Consider the following 21139-nt stretch of genomic DNA (forward strand, 5'->3'; position numbering starts at 1 on the left):
AAGATGATGCACTGTGTTTGGACAAAGAGGAGCTGAAAATCTGTTTTCAGACAATTAAAGAAAAAATATAACCTCCATCCTTGACAGCAAACAACAGCAAAATGCAGAGGTTTTTTTTTTTTTATAAGGGAATGAAAAAGAGGAATTGATTGCAAAAGCTGTAGAAAATACTCTGCAGCAAATAGAAAACCTAGAAACAACACAACCTGGATACCTGGAAACCTGCTACCTGGATACCTGAATAAGTGCAGTTGTACATGTTGTTCTGTCTTTCCTGTCCTCTCCACCCCAACCAGTCCAGGCAGATGGCTGCCCTCCCTGAGCCGGGTTCTGCCGGAGGTTTTCTTCCAGTTAAAGGGGAGTTTTTTCCTTCCCACTGTCGCCGCGTGCAGCTCAGGATGGAGGATTGGATTGAGGTCATGATTCGATGCAATCAGTTGGTTTCTATTATAGGATATGTATGAACTGGCTGGAAATGATGTGTATGTGGATTTGTGTATGTAAAGTGCTGTGTGGTAAAGTGTTGTGAAGTGGCGTTATACAAATAAAGCTGAATTGAATAGAATTGAATACCAGGCAACCTGCTACTTGGATGTCTGGCAACGTGCTAACTGACAACGTGGATACCTGTCAACCTGCTACCTGGATACCTGTTGTTTCTCTTCTAGTGGGAACAAAAGCTGACCTGACGAGGTTTATAAATCATTGGTTTTATCCACATTTTACACTGTGTCTTGGCTGGAACTGGGTTTGTAATTAAAATGTAATCCTAACTGATTTAATCTGCTGTTAAATATTTGTAAAACACTTTCAAAACAGGAGGAAATGGACTGTTTTCAGAGGATTAACTGTCCTAGTAGATAAAAACTATTGATTAACGGCAGTGTGGGTTTCCACTTACACACAGTGCTTTACAAGCAGCCTTCATTTGACAAGCCTGATCTTTCTCAACACAAGAAGTGACAACAAGCCGCACACAGGCCTAATTAAAGCGACTTTTCTTCCAATTAACACACATACTCTCACACACAGCCCTCTGATGACCCATTAGCTGAACAATGGCTGGGAAAAAGCGTCTCTGTCTCGCACATCCCCATTGTCCTCTCCAGGGGATAAAGCTGGGTTTACATTTAGGATTGCTGTAAAAGCGTCTGGTGGGGGAGGTGGTTAAAATCTCCAACTGTGCCCCAGATAAGACAACCAGTTGCAAACAGCGACTCTTTCAGAGCAGCAGCACTTTCATCTGTCTCCATGTGCAAGCCTCCGTCTGTCCGTCCGTCCATGCAGCCACACATTTACCAGCATCACTTATCATTAAAAGAGGTTCTAGCGGGTTTGTTGTGTCCCTTCTGCTTTTATCTGCATTTAGCAAGGCAGTGGTATGAATGTCAGTTTGACCTCTGAGGTTAACCTCTAACACGCCATGTGCACCGCAAAGTGGTGAAACAGACGGGCTGAGAGAGATGTGCAGTGAACATGACACTTTATTCAAACTATTTAAAGTGGTCTGGTGTGAATTTAAGGTGTGTGTTTGGTTTTAAGCTTTTTAAAAAAAAATCATTTGGTGCAAATAGTTTTATTTCCTGCTAAAATCTTTGGTTTTTTATTTATGTTGTTGATGAAGCTAAATACTGTTAAGAAAACGTGTTTTTTTTTTTAATATTAGAAATGAAAGATAAAAGTTATTATGTATGTAAAGTACATGTTGTAGGTTGTGTGGCCACAGTGGCTAACAGATGGCAGTCAGCAGACGTCCTCCAACAAGTTGAGACTTTATTGTGCAATGGTGCATGTTGTCTTAAAATACATAGAAACCCACAATGGAAAATTATCATCACACACATTACATTTTACCCACTAAACATAACTGAAATCGAATAAGCCTAAAGTAAGCTAACATGCACCCTGCTACATCAATATCGGCTCTCGCGGACAAACAAAATGCCCGCCTTAAATACCCTCACACCTGAATCCCAACATCCCCAGCATCTTCCACCTTTCAGGTACGCGCACTAAATAATGTCTTAGTCATTCTTTCCCCGCTGCCACAGAAAACTCTCCAAACTGTTTCCCCATCCCCAAACATCTGGTACAATACATCTCCTATAAAAGACAAACCAATTCCTGTAACACAATACAACTCCCCCCCTCCCCATACTTGGTACCATCCAGTGACAAAACCCTCTAAATGCAGGACATGAGCAGCCCTTCCTCCTTTTGGTCCTTTTGGTCAGAGAAGTATGATAAGTAAATCAAGAATACTAACATTTTATTAACAAAGCAAAGAGAATATTAAACCAAATTATTTCTGTTGGTTGTATATTTTAACTTTGCTCAAACACAAAACACAAACAAACCCAGAATAGTTGGTGTCTGCTTCCCACTGAGAGGATAAAGAAGAGTATCAGTAACTCAAATACAAAACGGTTAGCTGTTTTTGTGTGAAGTAACAGTGACAAGTGGTGGCACCTTACCCACTTTGTCACAGTACATTTTTAATAAAGCTAATGCTACATACGACACTAACTGGTAGGGGTGGGAGAATTGAATCGAAAAATTTTTTCCGTCACAATTTTAAAATCGATTTATTTTGTAATGAATAAAAATAATCCATTGTAAAATTTTTGTCGTTTTTATTATTTTTATTGATCTTTTAACTTGTCTTCTTGGGAATTATAACAACAGAATAATGGTCTGGATGCTGTGTTGTTTTTTTCCTAATTGAAATCAGGAAAAATGACAAGTATAAAAAAAACATTTCATACATTATTTTTACTTTTTAATCGACAAAAATCAGCAATATTTAAGAACTTAAACAGAATTGGCACCCAAAAAATCTGAAACAAATCGGGACAAAAGCATATCGTCACAGCCCAACTAACCGGTGTGTGAAACATGGGTGGACATGGGACGAGGAGGTTGGGTGGGTAACCTTCTGTTACTGTGTAAAGCTTGAGCCTAAAATTGAGGAGAAAACTCTATTTTTGTAATCTCAAGTCTCTATTTGTCCATTGAACCTAATTAAAAAAAAAAAAAAAGTTTTTGTGTATTTAATGTTTATTACAGTGGAAATGATTGCAGTGTTAAATTTGTCCATCAGGGCTCAGAAGACAAGAACTGTGATTCAGTTCATGTTCAGCAGGGTTTTAAGCAAAGTTTTTACCACAAACTGATGCAAAATGTCTCAGAAACTGTATCAGATATGATACATACCCTATTAAAAGGTTAAAACAGATCTCTGCATCACCCAGTAAATTCCAGCATCTACAGGAACAGATGTACTGGTGAGATAAAGGACTAGTGCTTGTACTTCTTAAAATCTTTTACAAGATTCTTGATCATCTAAAAACCAACCAAAAGTTCTTTGCTGTTCTTAACTTCTTCCGATGTTTTTTATGTCGGTTTCTACATTTTCTTCGTGCTGGTGTGGGCACCAGATCCGCTTGGGCCGTACGCCTGCTGATGACGCCACAGATTGGCTGGATGTTGGGTTCACAGTTCTGATTAGTCTGGGCATCTTAGTTTTTCAGTGAAGTGGGATTGTCGTACATTTGCAGAGCATAAACAAGTTTTATAAAGAAATCCAACGTTACCTATAAATGGGAATTACCATCACTTCTAAAACTACAGAGCAGAAAAGCTGCCATTTGGAAGGGATTGAAAAATTACATAATAAAATGAACAGTGTTAACATTAACAACTCATTTTTAGTTCATATTTGCAATATTTATTCCCAATTTAACCAGCTGCCCTGCGATGGACTGGCGAGCTGTCCAGGGTGTACCCTGCCTTTCGGCCAAAGCCTGCTGGGATAGGCTCCAGCTTCCCCGCGACCCTTCATTGGATTAAGCGGTTAGGATGATTAATGAATGAATGTAACCAGTTATTATATCCAAATGAATATTGTTTGTTTCAGGTTGCAGTAGTTGGACAGGTGTATCATTACAAAGGCAAGCTCCACTTGGTGGTGTTTTAGGCATGTTTGCAACATATTAATAAGTTGCCATGATAAAATCGATTCATCTTCATCAGATTCAAAGGGGCTTTATTGGTCTGAAGAAAACATGTTTAGTTTGTTGAAGGAAATTAAAAAATTAGAGACCACAAGCATCTATTGCACTCTTTTGGTAAGCAACATAGTGTCACGTCATCAGCAGCCGTGGCCCAAGCAGACCTGGTGACAAGCGGCAACCTCTGGCGGTTAAAAATAAAGCTTGCCAAAACTGCAGTTCCCCCTTCATCCACTAGGGGCTCCAAAACAGAGCAAATCCCCATAGACTCCCATGTTAAAAAGACCAACTTCACAGCAGGAATAAACATGTTTACAGCTGAAATAAACATGTTTACAGCCTGGTTAAAAAAAAAAAAAAAAAGGTTTAATTGGTCAGGTTTATCTCCATGACAACTGTGGAGGGAATTAATTTTTTTTGTAACTTCTCCGTTTAGATATTTGGTATATTTAGAAGAGTGTCCTTTTGATTGACAGGTACTTGATCTCCTGCTTCAAGAAGGACAGTGTGACTTAGCTTTGGCCTGCTAACCTCTGTTAGCTGGTTAGCTACTGTTATCTACAGGTTAGCTCGGTTAGCTCTTAGCTACAGGCAAGTTGAGGTTCGCTCGATGTCAATCATCCACCATAACGCTCACCGCCCCCCTCTCAGCTCCACCTCTTTGCCCATATTGGTATATTAAAGGAGAGACGACACAAGTGATGCTGCAAAGATGGCGATGGTAGGAACCGCCCAATGAGCTTCAGTTTTAGCTCTTCAGAAACCTACGGGTGACATCATGGAGGCTCCGCCCATCTTTTATATACAGTCTATGGCTGTGTTCGAATCTCCACCCTACTCCTTAACCTCCCATTTACTACTCACTGCATAGTGCACTCATTCTGATGGTGATTCAGACTCAAAGCTGGGTATTTTCTCCTTGTCACAGATCACGTGACAACAGACTCTCACCACGGCAACCACCACGCATTGTTCCTAATCCAATCCAAACTTGTGTGAAAACATTTATTTTCTTATACATTGTTATTCACCATGCGATGGACTGGCAAGCTGTCCGGGGTGTACCTGCCATTCGCCCAAACACAGCTGGGATAGGCTCCCGCTTCCCCGCGACCCTTCGCTAGACTAATCGGTTAGGATAATGAATGAATGAATGTATTCTATTCTTTCTTTATCACATATTTATTCAACAAGTTAGAATATAAAATGAATGATCTATAGTTTTTTGTTAACCTGCTTCGACGTTCATGTCCCTTGCGCCACTTTGACCTCTTTCCTGCAATGCATTGTGGTCTATAGTGACCCGTCTAGTGACCACTTTTTTTCAGGATGCATTGTGGGTAAATTTTAGTCCACTACTTTTTCTCTCTGGACATTCGGACACCCTTAGAAAATGGCGTGACCTCTAAATGGGCTGGCCATTTTCTTCTTCTCTGGTTTGTTCTTCTTTCTGGTTGTGCATCAGCTACACAACTCAACACTGCCCCCAGGTGGTTTTGTTCTGGTTTCTGCATCAAACAAGCAAAGCTTCTTTAAAATGACCAAACTGCGTGTTTAATCAACACAGGAGAAGGACATAACTGTCTGTCTGTCTGCGCATCCGCCTCCCGCATCCAGTAGTAAAGGACTTTAAGACCGCTGATGTCCCCAATAAGCATTTATTATTAAATTAACAGGAAATTTTGTAGCTGTGTGTGTGTGTGCATACTTAAAAAAAAAAAAAAAAAAAAAAAAATCAATGGACAGGAAAATGTAGGGCAGTGTACGTGCATGTAGACAAACCCGATCAAATGATCAGAATTATAACTCCCTGATAGCTGATGTTGGTTGCCATGGAAACTGGCTGGACGTTGCTGTTTGTGATGGGTTGTTGGACACCCGTTAAAATGTCCTGGAGACGCTCCAGGTGGTTTGCGGGTTTCCTGGATGTTTGCGGGAAAGAAAACAAAGTGGAACTGCTCTCTGAAAGACAAAGAGGGAAGCGGGACAGGAGGCTGCGGGGTAATCTGGTGCTTTTCTGAGGCCGTTCAGGTCATGCTCTCTGCATCTCTGTGGACAGACATCCTCCACATTCTTCTTCTGCGTCTCTGTGTGTGTGTGTGTGTGTGTGTGTGTGTTTGCGTGCGTGCTGCCCCACGCAGTCCACTCTCTTTGCTCTTTGACTCCATATAAGGCAGCCAGCTCCATGGTAACCACAGGGCTTGAATAGCGGTGTCAAATCCCTGAGAGCACACACACACACACACACACACACACACACACAGACATGCCCCCTCCCCCTCCGCGTGCACGCACTCCTGTTACCTCCCTCTTTCTGCAGGATTTCTCTCAAACAAACATTCAGATGTAGGCTGCAGGAGGCACACAGGAGAAGGGGGAAATCCAGCCCATGTCGGGCATTTCATAATCAGATTTGTGGGAACTCTCTCCGGCCTCCGTCTGCCTGCCGAGCCGCGGGGAAACACGCAGGCCAGGCCACCACACACCGCTTCCTGGTGGGCAAGCACCGACAAAAGGCTGCAGGAGCCTCGTCTGTAAATCTCCTTGTGTGTGTGTGTGTGTGTGTGTGTGTGTGTGTGTGAGAGGAAGACGCGACACACGGTCCGTCCAGAGGACTCTGTCCCCCGGCCCTTCGCCGTGTTGAGGCGGTGTGTTGTGGAGGAGAGAAGAGGGGGCATTCCGCGTCGTCTCCGCCCGCCGATGCTGCAGCATCTGCGGCTGTCGTCGCCTCGAAGCAGCCCGTGGTAAAAGTGCGTGATGCTGCGTGGAAGTCGGCTTTGTGTGGAAAATCTTCCCCGCCTGTTAGCGAGCGGAACACCGGAGCTTGTGCCCGCGTCCTCGCTGGATGGACCGGAGCTTTAAGGCTGAAAAAGGGAGCTCCTTCTCCGGCGAGGGCGGCCGCAGACGCCGCGTGTTGGTGCCAAGGTAAGCTCGGTGTCTTTTACCGACCGTCTGGCGTTCATTTAAACCGTTAAGATAGAAATAAATAAATAATATCATGAGTGTGAGGGTACTTTAAGAGGAGGGGGTTAAATCCTCTCCAGGCATGTGCTGAGGCTGAGGTCCTTTTTCAGCCATTACTGTTGCTACAGAGACGGGGCTGCACCTTCATATGTCTTTACTTTATGCCTTGTTTTTTCTTTAAAATGTGACTTTTCTGTGTTCTGCGGCAGTATAAGTGACTCTTGTGTCCTGTTGAAGGTCCTCCGGGTGAAGCGGGGAACAGTCCGGACCTCACCGGCAGGCAGGCGTCGCGAGCTCGGCTTCAGAGGACGAAGCTGCGCGGAAGAAACGAATCTGATTAAAGAGGAAAAAGTAAAAGTTTCCAGAGTGAAACTGTTTCCAGGTCAGGGGGGAGGAGACTGGACTGTTTTTCTTTCTTTTTTTTTTGGACATCTTATTTAGCTCGAACCCCCCAAGCCACCCCCCCCCTCCTCTCGGATGAAAATGACCGAGTATCCGTCTGGAAGCACCGAGTCCGGCTGAAGCGGCTTTTATCCCCGCCTCCTGCTGTTTCTGCGACCCTGACAGCAACCACAGGCTGCTGGTCTCTTTTCTCCTGACCTGGTTCGGTAAGCAAGCGATGGCCATGGTGAGTGGGGGCTGGGGAGATCCCAATGGGGGCACTAACGGGCTGGGGGAGAAGGGCTACCTGAGGGGGGAGGAGGAGGACGGCTCTCCGCAGGCGGTGGGCAGCGACGTGGAGGCCGGGGACGAGGACAAGGCCTGCGTGGTGGACTGCGTGGTGTGCGGGGACAAGTCCAGCGGGAAGCACTACGGCGTGTTCACCTGCGAAGGCTGCAAGAGCTTCTTCAAGAGGAGCGTGAGACGGAACCTCAGCTACACGTGCAGGTGCGCGAGGCTCTGGGAGTTGTGTGTTTTAGCAGGGTCGGATTAAAAGTGCACAGGCCTCTGGGCCCAGAGTGTTCCAGGGGCCCCCTTCCCCACCGCAACATTTTGATAATTGTGAATGATGCACCGTGAAACAACATTTCTAACATCTCTCAGCCAGTGGAACCAATAGCCCTAGACACTGTTGTGTAACTATCTGGCTTTTATGTACATTTTGTTTTATGTCCAAACTGCTGGTGTTCACTTCACATCGGCCCCAAGTGGGAGTGGGCCCCTGGGCCTGTGACCATAATGTCCACTGGATAATCCGGCTTTGTGTTTTGGGTGTCATGATGGAGAGAAACACATCCTGCTTTACCTTGTTTTATTCAGGTGAAAAAAACGTTTACAAAATAATTCCAGTCATTAATAATGAAGCTAAAGACAAGTCAGACTTGTAGTCTCTGATCAGAGAAATCAGTAAACAAATAAACAAAATACAGAAAATATTTATGTAGAATAAGTTTAACTAAAAAGTTGTTGCAAATAAAAGACTACTGAAGAAGTGATTAAAAAAAATCTTTAAAACATTTTATTGGCTATAAAAAAGAAAAATTAATAAAAACAATTACAAAAACTATGATAATGAAGATGAAAGATATTAAATAATAATAATTTTATAGGATTGATTAACAAAAATGTTACAAATGAAATAAACTATCCAAAAAGAAAAAAATACTGAAAGTAATAAAATGAATGAATTAAACCTGTAAATATAAAATATAAAGGGAGAAGTGTCCTAGCGGTGGTGGACCTGCATTCTGAATTATTTAATGAGTAACTAATAATCCAGTGATGTGATGTCAGCTGCAGGTGTTCCAGGTGTGTAGATCAGCTGAATGAGCTGTCTGTTAAACTCCGTAAAGTTTTATTTACTGGCTTCATCCTAATAATCTGCGTGTAAGCGGAAGCGTCGTACCAGACTTCTGGCATACAGGACGCTAATCTTCATGCATATCGATGGTTTTGGTGGAAATGTCGTCAGACTGGTGGTTGTGCATCTGTACCGAGGTGTGTGTGTGTGTGTTCTCTGCTGGGTGACAGGGATTCACCTGGTGGTCTCCATGTTCTTGTTGATGTTCTCAGGTCCAACAGAGAGTGCCAGATCGATCAGCACCACAGGAACCAGTGCCAGTACTGCCGCCTGAAGAAGTGTTTCCGAGTCGGGATGCGCAAAGAAGGTATCTGTCTGCTTCTTCATTCACTCATTCATGCTTTCACACCCGCACAGTCGGGGGTCTCCATCTGATAGAAAGATTTCCCACCTGCTTTTGGTTTGGAGGGTGTTCAAGCTGGACTGAAGTCAGTGGGACCAGACCTCCTGGATGTGTTCTGTACTCCCACAGAAACACGGTTCGTCAGGTAAAAGGACGAGTGTTTTCCTGAGCAGGTGTCTTCACGGGGAAGCCCTGCAGTTGAGGAAAGTTGTCTCCATCCAGCAGCCAGAGGTTTCTGCTGCTGGTTCTGTGATTCAGGATGGAGAAACATCTGGAACCATGAATAAACCAGCAGACTGGGAGGTGGTCTGCTGGTTCAGTCTATCATACAGGTTCAGTTATATTTACTGTCTTGTTTCTTTTCTTTTTATTGGAGATGAAAACATGAAAAACATTAAAAATAAGAAGGAATAAAGTGATGAAGAAGAGACGCAGTGGATTTACTGTAACTGTGTTAAAATGCAGGTCGGGTCGCAGGTTTGGTCATCTGAACGGGTTCTGATGAGTAAAACCGGACCTGTGCAGGACTCTGGTCTTGGTGTGCAGAATGTTTTCTCAACACGTTGTTGGTTTTGTTTTTCCTCCTAACAAACCATAATCTTCATCACTTCCTTCTTCTTCTTCATGCTTTACTGCAGACGACACTTTCTGATTGGTTGCTGGATAGTCTGTTTGCAAGTTAACCCAGACCCCTGGTTTTGTGGTTGGTGTTCATACTGCGCCAAACGACTCGTACAGTATGAATGGGACCGTGGTCCGGTTAAAGCTGGTTAGAGAGGGTCACAGTCCGGTTAAAGCTGGTTAGAGAGGACCACGGTCCGGTTAAAGCTGGTTAAAGAGGGTCACGGTCCAGTTAAAGCTGGTTAGAGAGGGTCACAGTCCGGTTAAAGCTGGTTAGAGAGGACCACGGTCCGGTTAAAGCTGGTTAGAGAGGACCACGGTCCGGTTAAAGCTGGTTAGAGAGGGTCACGGTCCGGTTAAAGCTGGTTAGAGAGGGTCACAGTCCGGTTAAAGCTGGTTAGAGAGGGTCACGGTCCGGTTAAAGCTGGTTAAAGAGGGTCACAGTCCGGTTAAAGCTGGTTAGAGAGGACCACGGTCCGGTTAAAGCTGGTTAGAGAGGACCACGGTCCGGTTAAAGCTGGTTAAAGAGGGTCACGGTCCGGTTAAAGCTGGTTAGAGAGGACCACGGTCCGGTTAAAGCTGGTTAGAGAGGACCACGGTCTGGTTAACGAGGACTGTGGTCCGGTTAGTGTAACCGTGGTCCTCCACAGTCTGGTTAAAGTGGATCACTGTCTGGTTAGAGAGGACCACGGTCCGGTTAAAGCTGTTTAGAGAGAACCACGGTCCGGTTAAAGCTGTTTAGAGAGGACCACGGTCCGGTTAAAGCTGGTTAGAGAGGACCACGGTCCAGTTAAAGCTGGTTAGAGAGGGTCACGGTCCGGTTAACGAGGACTGTGGTCCGGTTAGTGTAACCGTGGTCCTCCACAGTCTGGTTAAAGTGGATCACTGTCTGGTTAGAGAGGACCACGGTCCGGTTAAAGCTGTTTAGAGAGAACCACGGTCCGGTTAAAGCTGGTTAGAGAGGACCACGGTCCGGTTAAAGCTGGTTAGAGAGAACCACGGTCCGGTTAAAGCTGGTTAGAGAGAACCAGATTCCGGTTAAAGCTGGTTAGAGAGGACCAGATTCCGGTTAAAGCTGGTTAGAGAGGACCACGGTCCGGTTAAAGCTGGTTAGAGAGAACCACGGTCCGGTTAAAGCTGTTTAGAGAGAACCACGGTCCGGTTAAAGCTGTTTAGAGAGAACCACGGTCCGGTTAAAGCTGTTTAGAGAGAACCACGGTCCGGTTAAAGCTGGTTAGAGAGAACCACGGTCCGGTTAAAGCTGGTTAGAGAGAACCAGATTCCGGTTAAAGCTGGTTAGAGAGGACCAGATTCCGGTTAAAGCTGGTTAGAGAGGACCACGGTCCGGTTAAAGCTGGTTAGAGAGGACCACGGTCCGGTTAAAGCTGGTTAGAGAGGACCACGGTCCGGTTAAAGCTGGTTAGAGAGAACCAGATTCCGGTTAAAGCTGGTTAGAGAGGACTACGGTCCGGTTAAAGCTGGTTAGAGAGGACCACGGTCCGGTTAAAGCTGGTTAGAGAGGACCACGGTCCGGTTAAAGCTGGTTAGAGAGAACCAGATTCCGGTTAAAGCTGGTTAGAGAGGACTACGGTCCGGTTAACGAGGACTGTGGTCCGGTTAGTGTAACCGTGGTCCTCCACAGTCTGGTTAAAGTGGATCACTGTCTGGTTAGAGAGGACCACGGTCCGGTTAAAGCTGTTTAGAGAGGACCACGGTCCGGTTAAAGCTGGTTAGAGAGAACCACGGTCCGGTTAAAGCTGGTTAGAGAGGGTCACAGTCCGGTTAAAGCTGGTTAGAGAGAACCACGGTCCGGTTAAAGCTGGTTAGAGAGGGTCACAGTCCGGTTAAAGCTGGTTAGAGAGGACCACGGTCCGGTTAAAGCTGGTTAGAGAGGACCACGGTCCGGTTAAAGCTGGTTAGAGAGGGTCACGGTCCGGTTAAAGCTGGTTAGAGAGGGTCACGGTCCGGTTAAAGCTGGTTAGAGAGGACCACGGTCCGGTTAAAGCTGGTTAAAGAGGGTCACAGTCCGGTTAAAGCTGGTTAGAGAGGACCACGGTCCGGTTAAAGCTGGTTAGAGAGGACCACGGTCCGGTTAAAGCTGGTTAAAGAGGGTCACGGTCCGGTTAAAGCTGGTTAGAGAGGACCACGGTCCGGTTAAAGCTGGTTAGAGAGGACCACGGTCTGGTTAACGAGGACTGTGGTCCGGTTAGTGTAACCGTGGTCCTCCACAGTCTGGTTAAAGTGGATCACTGTCTGGTTAGAGAGGACCACGGTCCGGTTAAAGCTGTTTAGAGAGAACCACGGTCCGGTTAAAGCTGTTTAGAGAGGACCACGGTCCGGTTAAAGCTGGTTAGAGAGGACCACGGTCCAGTTAAAGCTGGTTAGAGAGGGTCACGGTCCGGTTAACGAGGACTGTGGTCCGGTTAGTGTAACCGTGGTCCTCCACAGTCTGGTTAAAGTGGATCACTGTCTGGTTAGAGAGGACCACGGTCCGGTTAAAGCTGTTTAGAGAGGACCACGGTCCGGTTAAAGCTGGTTAGAGAGAACCACGGTCCGGTTAAAGCTGGTTAGAGAGAACCAGATTCCGGTTAAAGCTGGTTAGAGAGGACCACGGTCCGGTTAAAGCTGGTTAGAGAGAACCACGGTCCGGTTAAAGCTGTTTAGAGAGAACCACGGTCCGGTTAAAGCTGTTTAGAGAGAACCACGGTCCGGTTAAAGCTGGTTAGAGAGAACCACGGTCCGGTTAAAGCTGGTTAGAGAGAACCAGATTCCGGTTAAAGCTGGTTAGAGAGGACCAGATTCCGGTTAAAGCTGGTTAGAGAGGACCACGGTCCGGTTAAAGCTGGTTAGAGAGGACCACGGTCCGGTTAAAGCTGGTTAGAGAGGACCACGGTCCGGTTAAAGCTGGTTAGAGAGAACCAGATTCCGGTTAAAGCTGGTTAGAGAGGACCACGGTCCGGTTAAAGCTGGTTAGAGAGGACCACGGTCCGGTTAAAGCTGGTTAGAGAGAACCAGATTCCGGTTAAAGCTGGTTAGAGAGGACTACGGTCCGGTTAACGAGGACTGTGGTCCGGTTAGTGTAACCGTGGTCCTCCACAGTCTGGTTAAAGTGGATCACTGTCTGGTTAGAGAGGACCACGGTCCGGTTAAAGCTGTTTAGAGAGGACCACGGTCCGGTTAAAGCTGGTTAGAGAGAACCACGGTCCGGTTAAAGCTGGTTAGAGAGGGTCACGGTCCGGTTAAAGCTGTTTAGAGAGAACCACGGTCCGGTTAAAGCTGGTTAGAGAGAACCACGGTCCGGTTAAAGCTGGTTAGAGAGAACCACGGTCCGGTTAAAGCTGGTTAGCTGGTTAGCATGTTCCGGTCAGCAAGGACCAAACAACAGCAGCGTTAACCTTCTGCTCTCCATCGCTGCTGTTACAAAAAAATAACTCAATCAAGACCTGAACATCATTATGGCTGAGCTCGTCATCCGTGTCAGCTCAACGCCGTGATCTAACTGGCTTAATCTAGTTCCTGTGCAGGGGTGACTGAGGGGAGTACCCGGCTGAGACATCTGTGTCCCTGTGCCTTAAGCCTGCGGTTGAAGCTGCAGCATTTAGTTGACTCCATCCAGGCCCGATCAATCCAATATGGAGATTGAGGTTAAGAGGTGGAGATGAAGCTCACTCCGACTCTAACGTAAGATTTTCCACTGAGGAGCTGGAAGCAGTAAACATGCTGTCTTTGAGCGTTTTACGTTGGTTTTTCCTCATGAACACAGTTCATAAAGCACGCTAATAAGAGGCGTAATGGCTCCCTGTACTGTCTTTCTCCTCAGAAAGGTCAGAGGTCAGCCACTCGGCAGAGGATCCTTAAGACTGCTTAAAGAAGCTTTACTGTAATCTGCTCACAGCACGTTTTCACGTCTAGAAACAACTAGACCGCTTCCACCGATCCTCTGCATGTACAACCTCATTTCCAAAACAACGTTCTGACGCTGTCTAAAATATGAACAAAATCAGACCCTCGTGAATCCATCTTTTCTTTCCAGTAGAAGATAAACATGTCGGATGATGACATTTTATCATCTGATGGAAAATCTGAATCTGATGCTGTAACACATCTGTAAAAAGTAGTTCTAGGGTAAAGTTTAGCATTGTTAGTAGCTGTTAGCATCTGTAAAAAGTAATGCCAGGTAATGTGTAGCATTGTTAATAGCTGTTAGCTTCTGTAAAAAGTAATTCCACAGTAATGTGTAGCATTGTTAGTAGCTGTTAGCATCTGTAAAAAGTAATTCCACAGTAATGTGTAGCATTGTTAGTAGCGGTTAGCGTCAGTAAATGTAGTTTGACGGTAAAGTTTAGCATTGTTAGTAGCTGTTAGCGTCTGTAAAGAGTAGTTCCAGGGTCAAATTTAGCATTGTTAGCAGCTGTTAGCATCTGTAAAAAGTAATTCCAGGTAATGTGTAGCATTGTTAATAGCTGTTAGCTTCTGTAAAAAGTAATTCCACAGTAATGTGTAGCATTGTTAGTAGCTGTTAGCATCTGTAAAAAGTAATTCCACAGTAATGTGTAGCATTGTTAGTAGCGGTTAGCGTCAGTAAATGTAGTTTGACGGTAAAGTTTAGCATTGTTAGTAGCTGTTAGCGTCTGTAAAGAGTAGTTCCAGGGTCAAATTTAGCATTGTTAGCAGCTGTTAGCATCTGTAAAAAGTAATTCCAGGGTCAAATTTAGCATTGTTAGTAGCTGTTAGCATCAGTAAAAAGTAATTCCAGGGTCAAATTTAGCATTGTTAGTAGCTGTTAGCATCAGTAAAAAGTAGTTCCAGGGTCAAATTTAGCATTGTTAGTAGCTGTTAGCGTCTGTACAAAAAAAAAAGCAGTTCCAGGGAGATGTGTAGTAGTGTTGATAGGTTTACCACCTTTTTAGAAATTATAATAAGGGGCGCTCACCATAGCCCTAATCCAAGCGGAAGGGACGCCTACAGCAGCAGTATGTTTCTTAAGTAAAGGAGTGATTAATTAATCAAACTTAAAGATTAAAATGCTTGATTAGGAATTAATACATTCTTTGTTGTGCAACATTGTTGGATATAAAGTTTTGCTAATTAGGCTTCATAAAGTTGTGATTACACAGATCTCTACTGACATATGAGGAAAATGCTTTATATAATAAAGCACCATATGCACAATGCTAAGCTATTGTCTAAAAAGTAGTTTCAGGGTAAAGTTTACTATTATTAGCATGTGTAAAAAGTTTCAGGGTAAAGGTTAGCATTGTTTGCATGTGAAAAAGTAGTTTCAGGGTAAAGGTTAGCATTGTTAGCATGTGTAAAAAGTAGTTTCAGGGTAATGGTTAGCATTGTTAGCTTGTGTAAATGGTAGTTCCAGTGTAAAGGTTAGCATGTGTAAACAGTAGTTTGAGGGTAAAGGTTAGCATTGGGGTTGTATGAAAACACGCTTATATGAGAACAATCTTTTTATACAGTATAAATTCATGTCTTAAACTTAGTTTTAACTTTCTTCTTTGGCCTCTCCTCTCATGTTCCCCCTCCCCCTCCCCCTCTTGTCCCCCAACCAAACTACAGCAGTTCAGCGCGGTCGTATCCCTCCGCAGCCGAGCCTCAGTCCTTCCATCACACCACTAGGTGGTGCCAGTGGCCTCGGCGGTCCCGAGTTCTACAACAACAACAGTAGCAGTGGCGGTACCGGTGGAGGCCAGCCGGTGTCAGAGCTGATCTCCCAGCTGCTTCGGGCCGAGCCCTATCCCAGCAGCCGATACGGACACCAGTACAACCAGCAGAGCGGGCCGGATAACGCCATGGGCATCGATAACATCTGTGAGCTGGCTGCTCGGTTGCTGTTCAGCACCGTGGAGTGGGCCAGAAACATCCCCTACTTCCCAGAGCTGCCAGTCTCAGACCAGGTCAGTGGATCATTGCTCCCACCAGAAACTCTGCTGGGTCCATTAGGATAGTCTTTTTATTTCTTGTTTTCATAAAGGTCATCTTTAAATATGCCAATGAGGAGCCAACAATGCAGAAATTGGCACCCATTCCTGGAACAACATGTAAATCAGGGTTCTTTTTAAAGTTCGGCTGGCATGTTGAAGTGGGTGGATTTGTCAGAAAATACTGTAAACAAGCAGAAAAATCATGTTCATGGGATGTTTTAATGAATCCGGCTGTACGATGGCCGTAACAGTAAGAAAGCAGAATTTAAGGGTTCGAATATTAAAACTGTTCTGGTATAAAACATGATCCAGTCACATTTATGAGCTTCATTTCCTCCTACTGTACCGATGTGTTTCCACAAAGTTGTGGGGGAAGTCCAGTAAATGGTCCACGGAGCTGTGGGGAAGTTCAGTAAACGGTCCAGTGGGACAGTGGACACGTTGATGTCACAGCAAACATCATGTCCCATTGTTTCCTGAGGACGAATACGTTCATCCCCGTTTCCACATCAGGTCCAGATTCTGTTTCTACCAACAAATACTGGGACCGGAACATCCCTCCAGTCCTACCGTCTGGGTTTCTTCCATAAAGGGGTGGAGCTAGACATAGTGCAGTCCTGTGATTGGAGGAGAGACTCATGACTTCCTGTGTGACTGATACAACCTCCTGGATGTCCATTTGGGTCGTCTCTTCGTTAGTGTTAAAGAATCAGGATAAAGAATAGAGTCACCGAGCAAAAGCAGCGTCAAGTGGAGGCGAAAGCTCAGAATAAACTCCAGACACAAACGCTGCAGCAGGCTTTTACCCGTCATACGGTCATAGTTCCCCCAGATGGAAGGAGAGCACTGCTGCCGTTGCCTAGCAACATCTGACACATAACTGATGACTGATACAACATTACACAGTTTTATATGGTTACGGGGATGTAAAATGAGCGATATCGGGACGTGAGGTTTTGGTTGTATCGCCCAGCCCTGGTGACCAATATGACCAATGAGAGCTGGCGTTTCATGAGGAGGAAACGTGAGGATGAGATCTCACTGTTCACGAGTTAAAGCCAACTTTCAAAAGGAGAAAAGAGATTTGGTGAATAAATATGGAAACCCATCCATCCATCCATCCATCTTCTGCAGCTTATCCGGGGTCGGGTCGCGGGGGCAGCAGCCTAAGCAGGGAAGCCCAGACTTCCCTCTCCCCAGCCACATTTACCAACTCTGCGGGGGGGTCCCGAGGCGTTCCCAGGCCAGCCGAGAGATATAATCCCTCCAGCGTGTCCTGGGTCTTCCCCGGGGTCTCCGAACACCTTTTTTTAAAATTTTTTTTATATGTTTTAAATCTATATTTTACATTTTCTTTCTGCTTTTGGAAACAAACAAAGTGATAATCTGGGTGTTTTTTTTTCTACCGTATCATGTTGAATGTTTAAAAAGGTGGTTTTGTTGCTAGATGCTGTGTTGAGGTAACTCAGCGTGTTTGACGTGTTCAGGTGGCTCTGCTGAGGCTCAGCTGGAGCGAGCTCTTCATCCTCAACGCAGCCCAGTCCGCCCTGCCGCTCCACATGGCGCCCCTGCTGGCCGCGGCCGGCTTCCACTCGTCGCCCATGTCTGCCGAGCGCGTGGTGTCTTTCATGGATCAGGTCAGGATGTTCCAGGACCAGGTGGACAAGCTGACCCGGCTGCAGGTGGATTCTGCAGAGTACAGCTGCCTGAAGGCCATTGCGCTCTTCTCACCAGGTGAAAACATGTTCATTAACATGTCTCTGTGATGCGATGTGGGGTTTCTGAGCTTTTTACAGTGTCGAACACGTACGACTGGATGTCTGGTGTTATTTCCAGACAAATACTTTAGTTTGTTTACAGTTTCTGCCTGTTTATATGAAGAAAATCGTTGATGTGCACGTTCCCGACACATAGTCCCAGCAGTTGACCAATCAGATGTAGCCTGCAGGTGGGGATGGCGGGCTTAGGGCGGAGCTTAGGTGGAGCTTTCTCTTGTTTCTTGCAGATCTGAGAGGATCAATACTAAATGAGTAAAGGGGTTTTTGAAACATGCTTTATTTTTTTTTTTACCTTCTGGGCTTGCATATTAGAACATAATAGATCCACCTTAATGTGAAGGAATGAGGAGCAGCTGGAATAAAAACATGAGTCCTGCAGTGCCTGACATGGCAGCTTTACATGTGTTTAAATATTGTTTGGTGAAAATCCGACTTTGTTTTGCATTTCTGCACGTCTCCATCCTCCATCCTACCTCGGACTACACTGGTCCAACTAGTCCTGCATGCCACTTCTGGTTCTCCTGTAACCTTCCACCTGGTCTAACTGGTCCCAACGCTGCCCTCTATTGGTTACTGACGTAATGGCAGGAAGTGTCAGGCAGCCATGATAAACAGGCTTACATGTCCTCCTCCTCATATCCTGGGTTTAATAATGACCTGGGAGGGTTGTAGAGTACGACTGATGCTGACTGGATCTTCTTATCACTCAGCTTCCTGTTTCAGCTTATCCACTGTTCTGGGCTGTTTAATAAATAAGAAGCGTTTTGATCCCAGAAGTTTTAATTTGGGAAGAAAATGACCCTGCAGAGGAAGAACTGTGCGATGAAGATGAGGAAGAGGAGTGAAATGATGTTTTAAATGATCCTGTGAAGCAGATGAAGTTCTTCACAGGATAAAAAAAACAGTAATATATCAGACATCATACAAGTAATATTAACACAATGACCAATAAAACAGGGAAAATGTGATAAAAATGGAGCATCAGGGTAGTTTAAGTTTCTACCGAAACAGATGTTTTAACTAACAAAGTAGGCCGAGGAGGCTGCTCTTTACTCAGGAGGAAGTGAGTTCCACGACTTTGGGGCGACGGACTGACCGGTTTAATCACCTTCAGTGTTCAACCTCCCATGTGGGACACAAAGTAAAGGGGATTTAGCAGATGGCAGTGACCTCACAGGGTGATAAGAGGAGATCAGCTAAATAAAGAGGAGTCAGACCGCTGAGGGCTCCGTGGAGGAGATCCTAAGACCAGAGACTTTCTGGGATCTGGACAGCAGCAGCGTTCTGGATGAACTTGATGAGGACGTGAACGATCATTTCCACTTCCAAATCAGACATATTTGACTGTCTGGCAACGTTTTTAATTTGGAAGCAGGACATGGTTTAAAAATCACCTTGTAGAGCGGGACCAGTAGCAGAAAGGCCCTGAGCGGGGGTGCGGCTTGGAAGGCCAAACTTTCAGGGAACATCAGTTTCTGCTGCGTTCAGCTGTAAACAACTTCTGTCCATCCAGTCAAGCCAAGAATTTATCTGTCCTATCAGGGTCAAAAAGAAAATATATCAGGTCATCTGCGTTAGAGTTTTGAAGATCTGCTTTCGTCCCGATTTGATCACAATTCTTTGATATTAATAAAAACAAAACAAAAAAAATGTACAAAACTTTTCATTTGCTCGTCATTTTTCTTCATTTTAAATGAGGAAAAACCCAGCAGCCAGACCATCATTCTGCTGCTAAAATGCCCAAGAAGACAAGTAAAAAATGGTCTATAAATACAATAAAAAAAAAAGACAAAAATTTGATAATCGATTATTCTTATTTGAAAAAATTGTGACGCAAAAAAAATCTCGACTCTTGATTTATTTATTTATTTTTAAAATTCGCCTTCCCACCCCTAATCTGCATGCATGCGCTATAAGAGACCTGTGAATCTAGAGATTATTTTCCAGACATGAAGTTTATAGCACTGAGAACAGGATGGGCTCTAAGACTCGGCCCTGGGGAACGCCACATGAAAGGGGGGCGGCTCTGACTTGTGTGGAGTCAGAGAATCCTCCGTCAGACAGATGAGACCTCCTACCCAGCCTGTCCAGGACGCTATGATCCACCTTATTAAAAGCTGCATCTCTAGGAATCAGACGCCACCAGAGTGTCATTTTAGACCCTGAGAAGAGCCGTTTTAGTTCAAACAAATTGATGATAACCAGACTGAAACTTGTCAAAAATTTCTGTTCAGTGTGACAAGCTGGTTGCAACAACTTTTTCTAAAGCACAGAGTACACAGATCACACCGTAATCAGGCTGTGATTCTGTGTTTTCTGTCTCTCTGAGGTGTAGTGGTGCGTTCAAGTCGTCTACAGAGTAGACGTCATTGCCAGGTAGTCCGTGTTCCAGGTGAACCAAGCTGGGAGGAAATTCCTCCAAAACAGCCGATCAGTGAGAATCTGCAGATGTCGTATGAAAGAATAAAATCACACACCTGTTCTAAACACGTCACCACGACGACAGCTGCCAGTTTAGGTGGTTATGATCAATAAAACAATTTTTTTTTTAACCTAAAAACTGCAACAACATAATTATCATTAACAACAACTCTGCTGTTTGCATGAGAAACATAAAACCCCAGTATGTAAGAACCACTCCCATCTTGTGGTTAAATGGAAACATCTCACCGATGCCAGTAAGTTACCAGCATGCATGTGTTTTATACCAAGCTAATGCTAATAGCTAACAGCCTCCTGGCAAATCAGCTGAAATCAATTATAAAACACAAAGAAAACACTCTAAAAACTGTGAAACTGTTGCTTTTCCACTGTCTGCCAACCAACACATTAGCATCTGATAGCTCCCAGTGGAGCTATCAGAGCTACGTGGAGATTAAACCAGGAATTTGACGCCTCTGGGAAGAAATCGCCGCGTTTGCACCTTAAACAGCTGCAGTGATGAACGTTCCTGATGCGATGCCATAGATCTTCATTCACAACTCTGGATTTCCTGCCTTTAAAAAGCATTTAAGGAGGCTAAATGGTGTAAATGTTTGTATGTGATGACGTTGTGGTCTCTGTCCTGCTTCATGTGTCAGTCCATCACAGCTCATTACATAAGCAGCTCACTCTGTAACCGCCTCCTCTTCCTCCCTGCCGTCCAGACGCCTGCGGTCTGACGGATCCGGTCCATGTGGAGTCCCTGCAGGAGAAGGCTCAGGTGGCTCTGACGGAGTACGAGAGGATGCAGTACCCGAGCCAGCCTCAGCGTTTCGGCCGCCTCCTCCTGCGGCTGCCCGCCCTGCGCGCCGTCCCCGCCAGCCTCATCTCGCAGCTCTTCTTCATGCGCCTGGTAGGGAAGACGCCCATCGAGACGCTGATCCGCGACATGCAGCTTTCCGGAAGCTCCATCAGCTGGCCGTACGTCCCCGGACAGTAGCCCCTGATGGACGAGGTCTCCGTCTGGGATCAGTGACGACAAAGACCCGCAGGAAACCTCCTGACTCATCGCAGAGCCAGCTCGTCATCATCCTGTCACCGCTCACTTCCCTCATGAAAACATGCCTCCGAGGAGGAGGAGGGGGGGGGGGCAGCAGCGCATGCCAGGCTGCCAGCCGGTCAAGGGCCAGAAACCAGTTCCTCATGCTGGGTCCCCATATGGCCTGCCATGTCACCACCCACATGTCCTAATGACTGAAGACAGCTCA

At 45.4% G+C, this 21139-nt stretch overlaps 1 protein-coding gene across 2 annotated transcripts; it reads left to right on the forward strand.

The window, feature by feature from the left end:
* Positions 1–7593: 7593 nt before the first annotated feature.
* Positions 7594–20899, forward strand: nr2f6a (nuclear receptor subfamily 2, group F, member 6a; the record flags this gene model as incomplete). Of its 2 annotated transcripts, none has more annotated exons than XM_079244203.1 (5): positions 7594–7862; positions 8988–9082; positions 15308–15645; positions 17160–17406; positions 20597–20899. In XM_079244203.1, the coding sequence occupies 5 exons, from the start codon at positions 7594–7596 to the stop codon at positions 20869–20871; spliced, it is 1224 nt and encodes a 407-aa protein (XP_079100329.1). In that variant the 3' UTR covers positions 20872–20899. The 2 variants fall into 2 exon arrangements, with proteins under 2 accessions (XP_079100329.1, XP_079100330.1); XM_079244204.1 differs by having other exon boundaries at positions 15311–15645.
* Between the last annotated feature and the right edge of the window lie 240 nt (positions 20900–21139).

The sequence above is a fragment of the Telmatherina bonti genome, assembly GCF_933228915.1.
Source record: "Telmatherina bonti genome assembly, chromosome: 7".
Classification (NCBI taxonomy): domain Eukaryota; kingdom Metazoa; phylum Chordata; class Actinopteri; order Atheriniformes; family Telmatherinidae; genus Telmatherina; species Telmatherina bonti.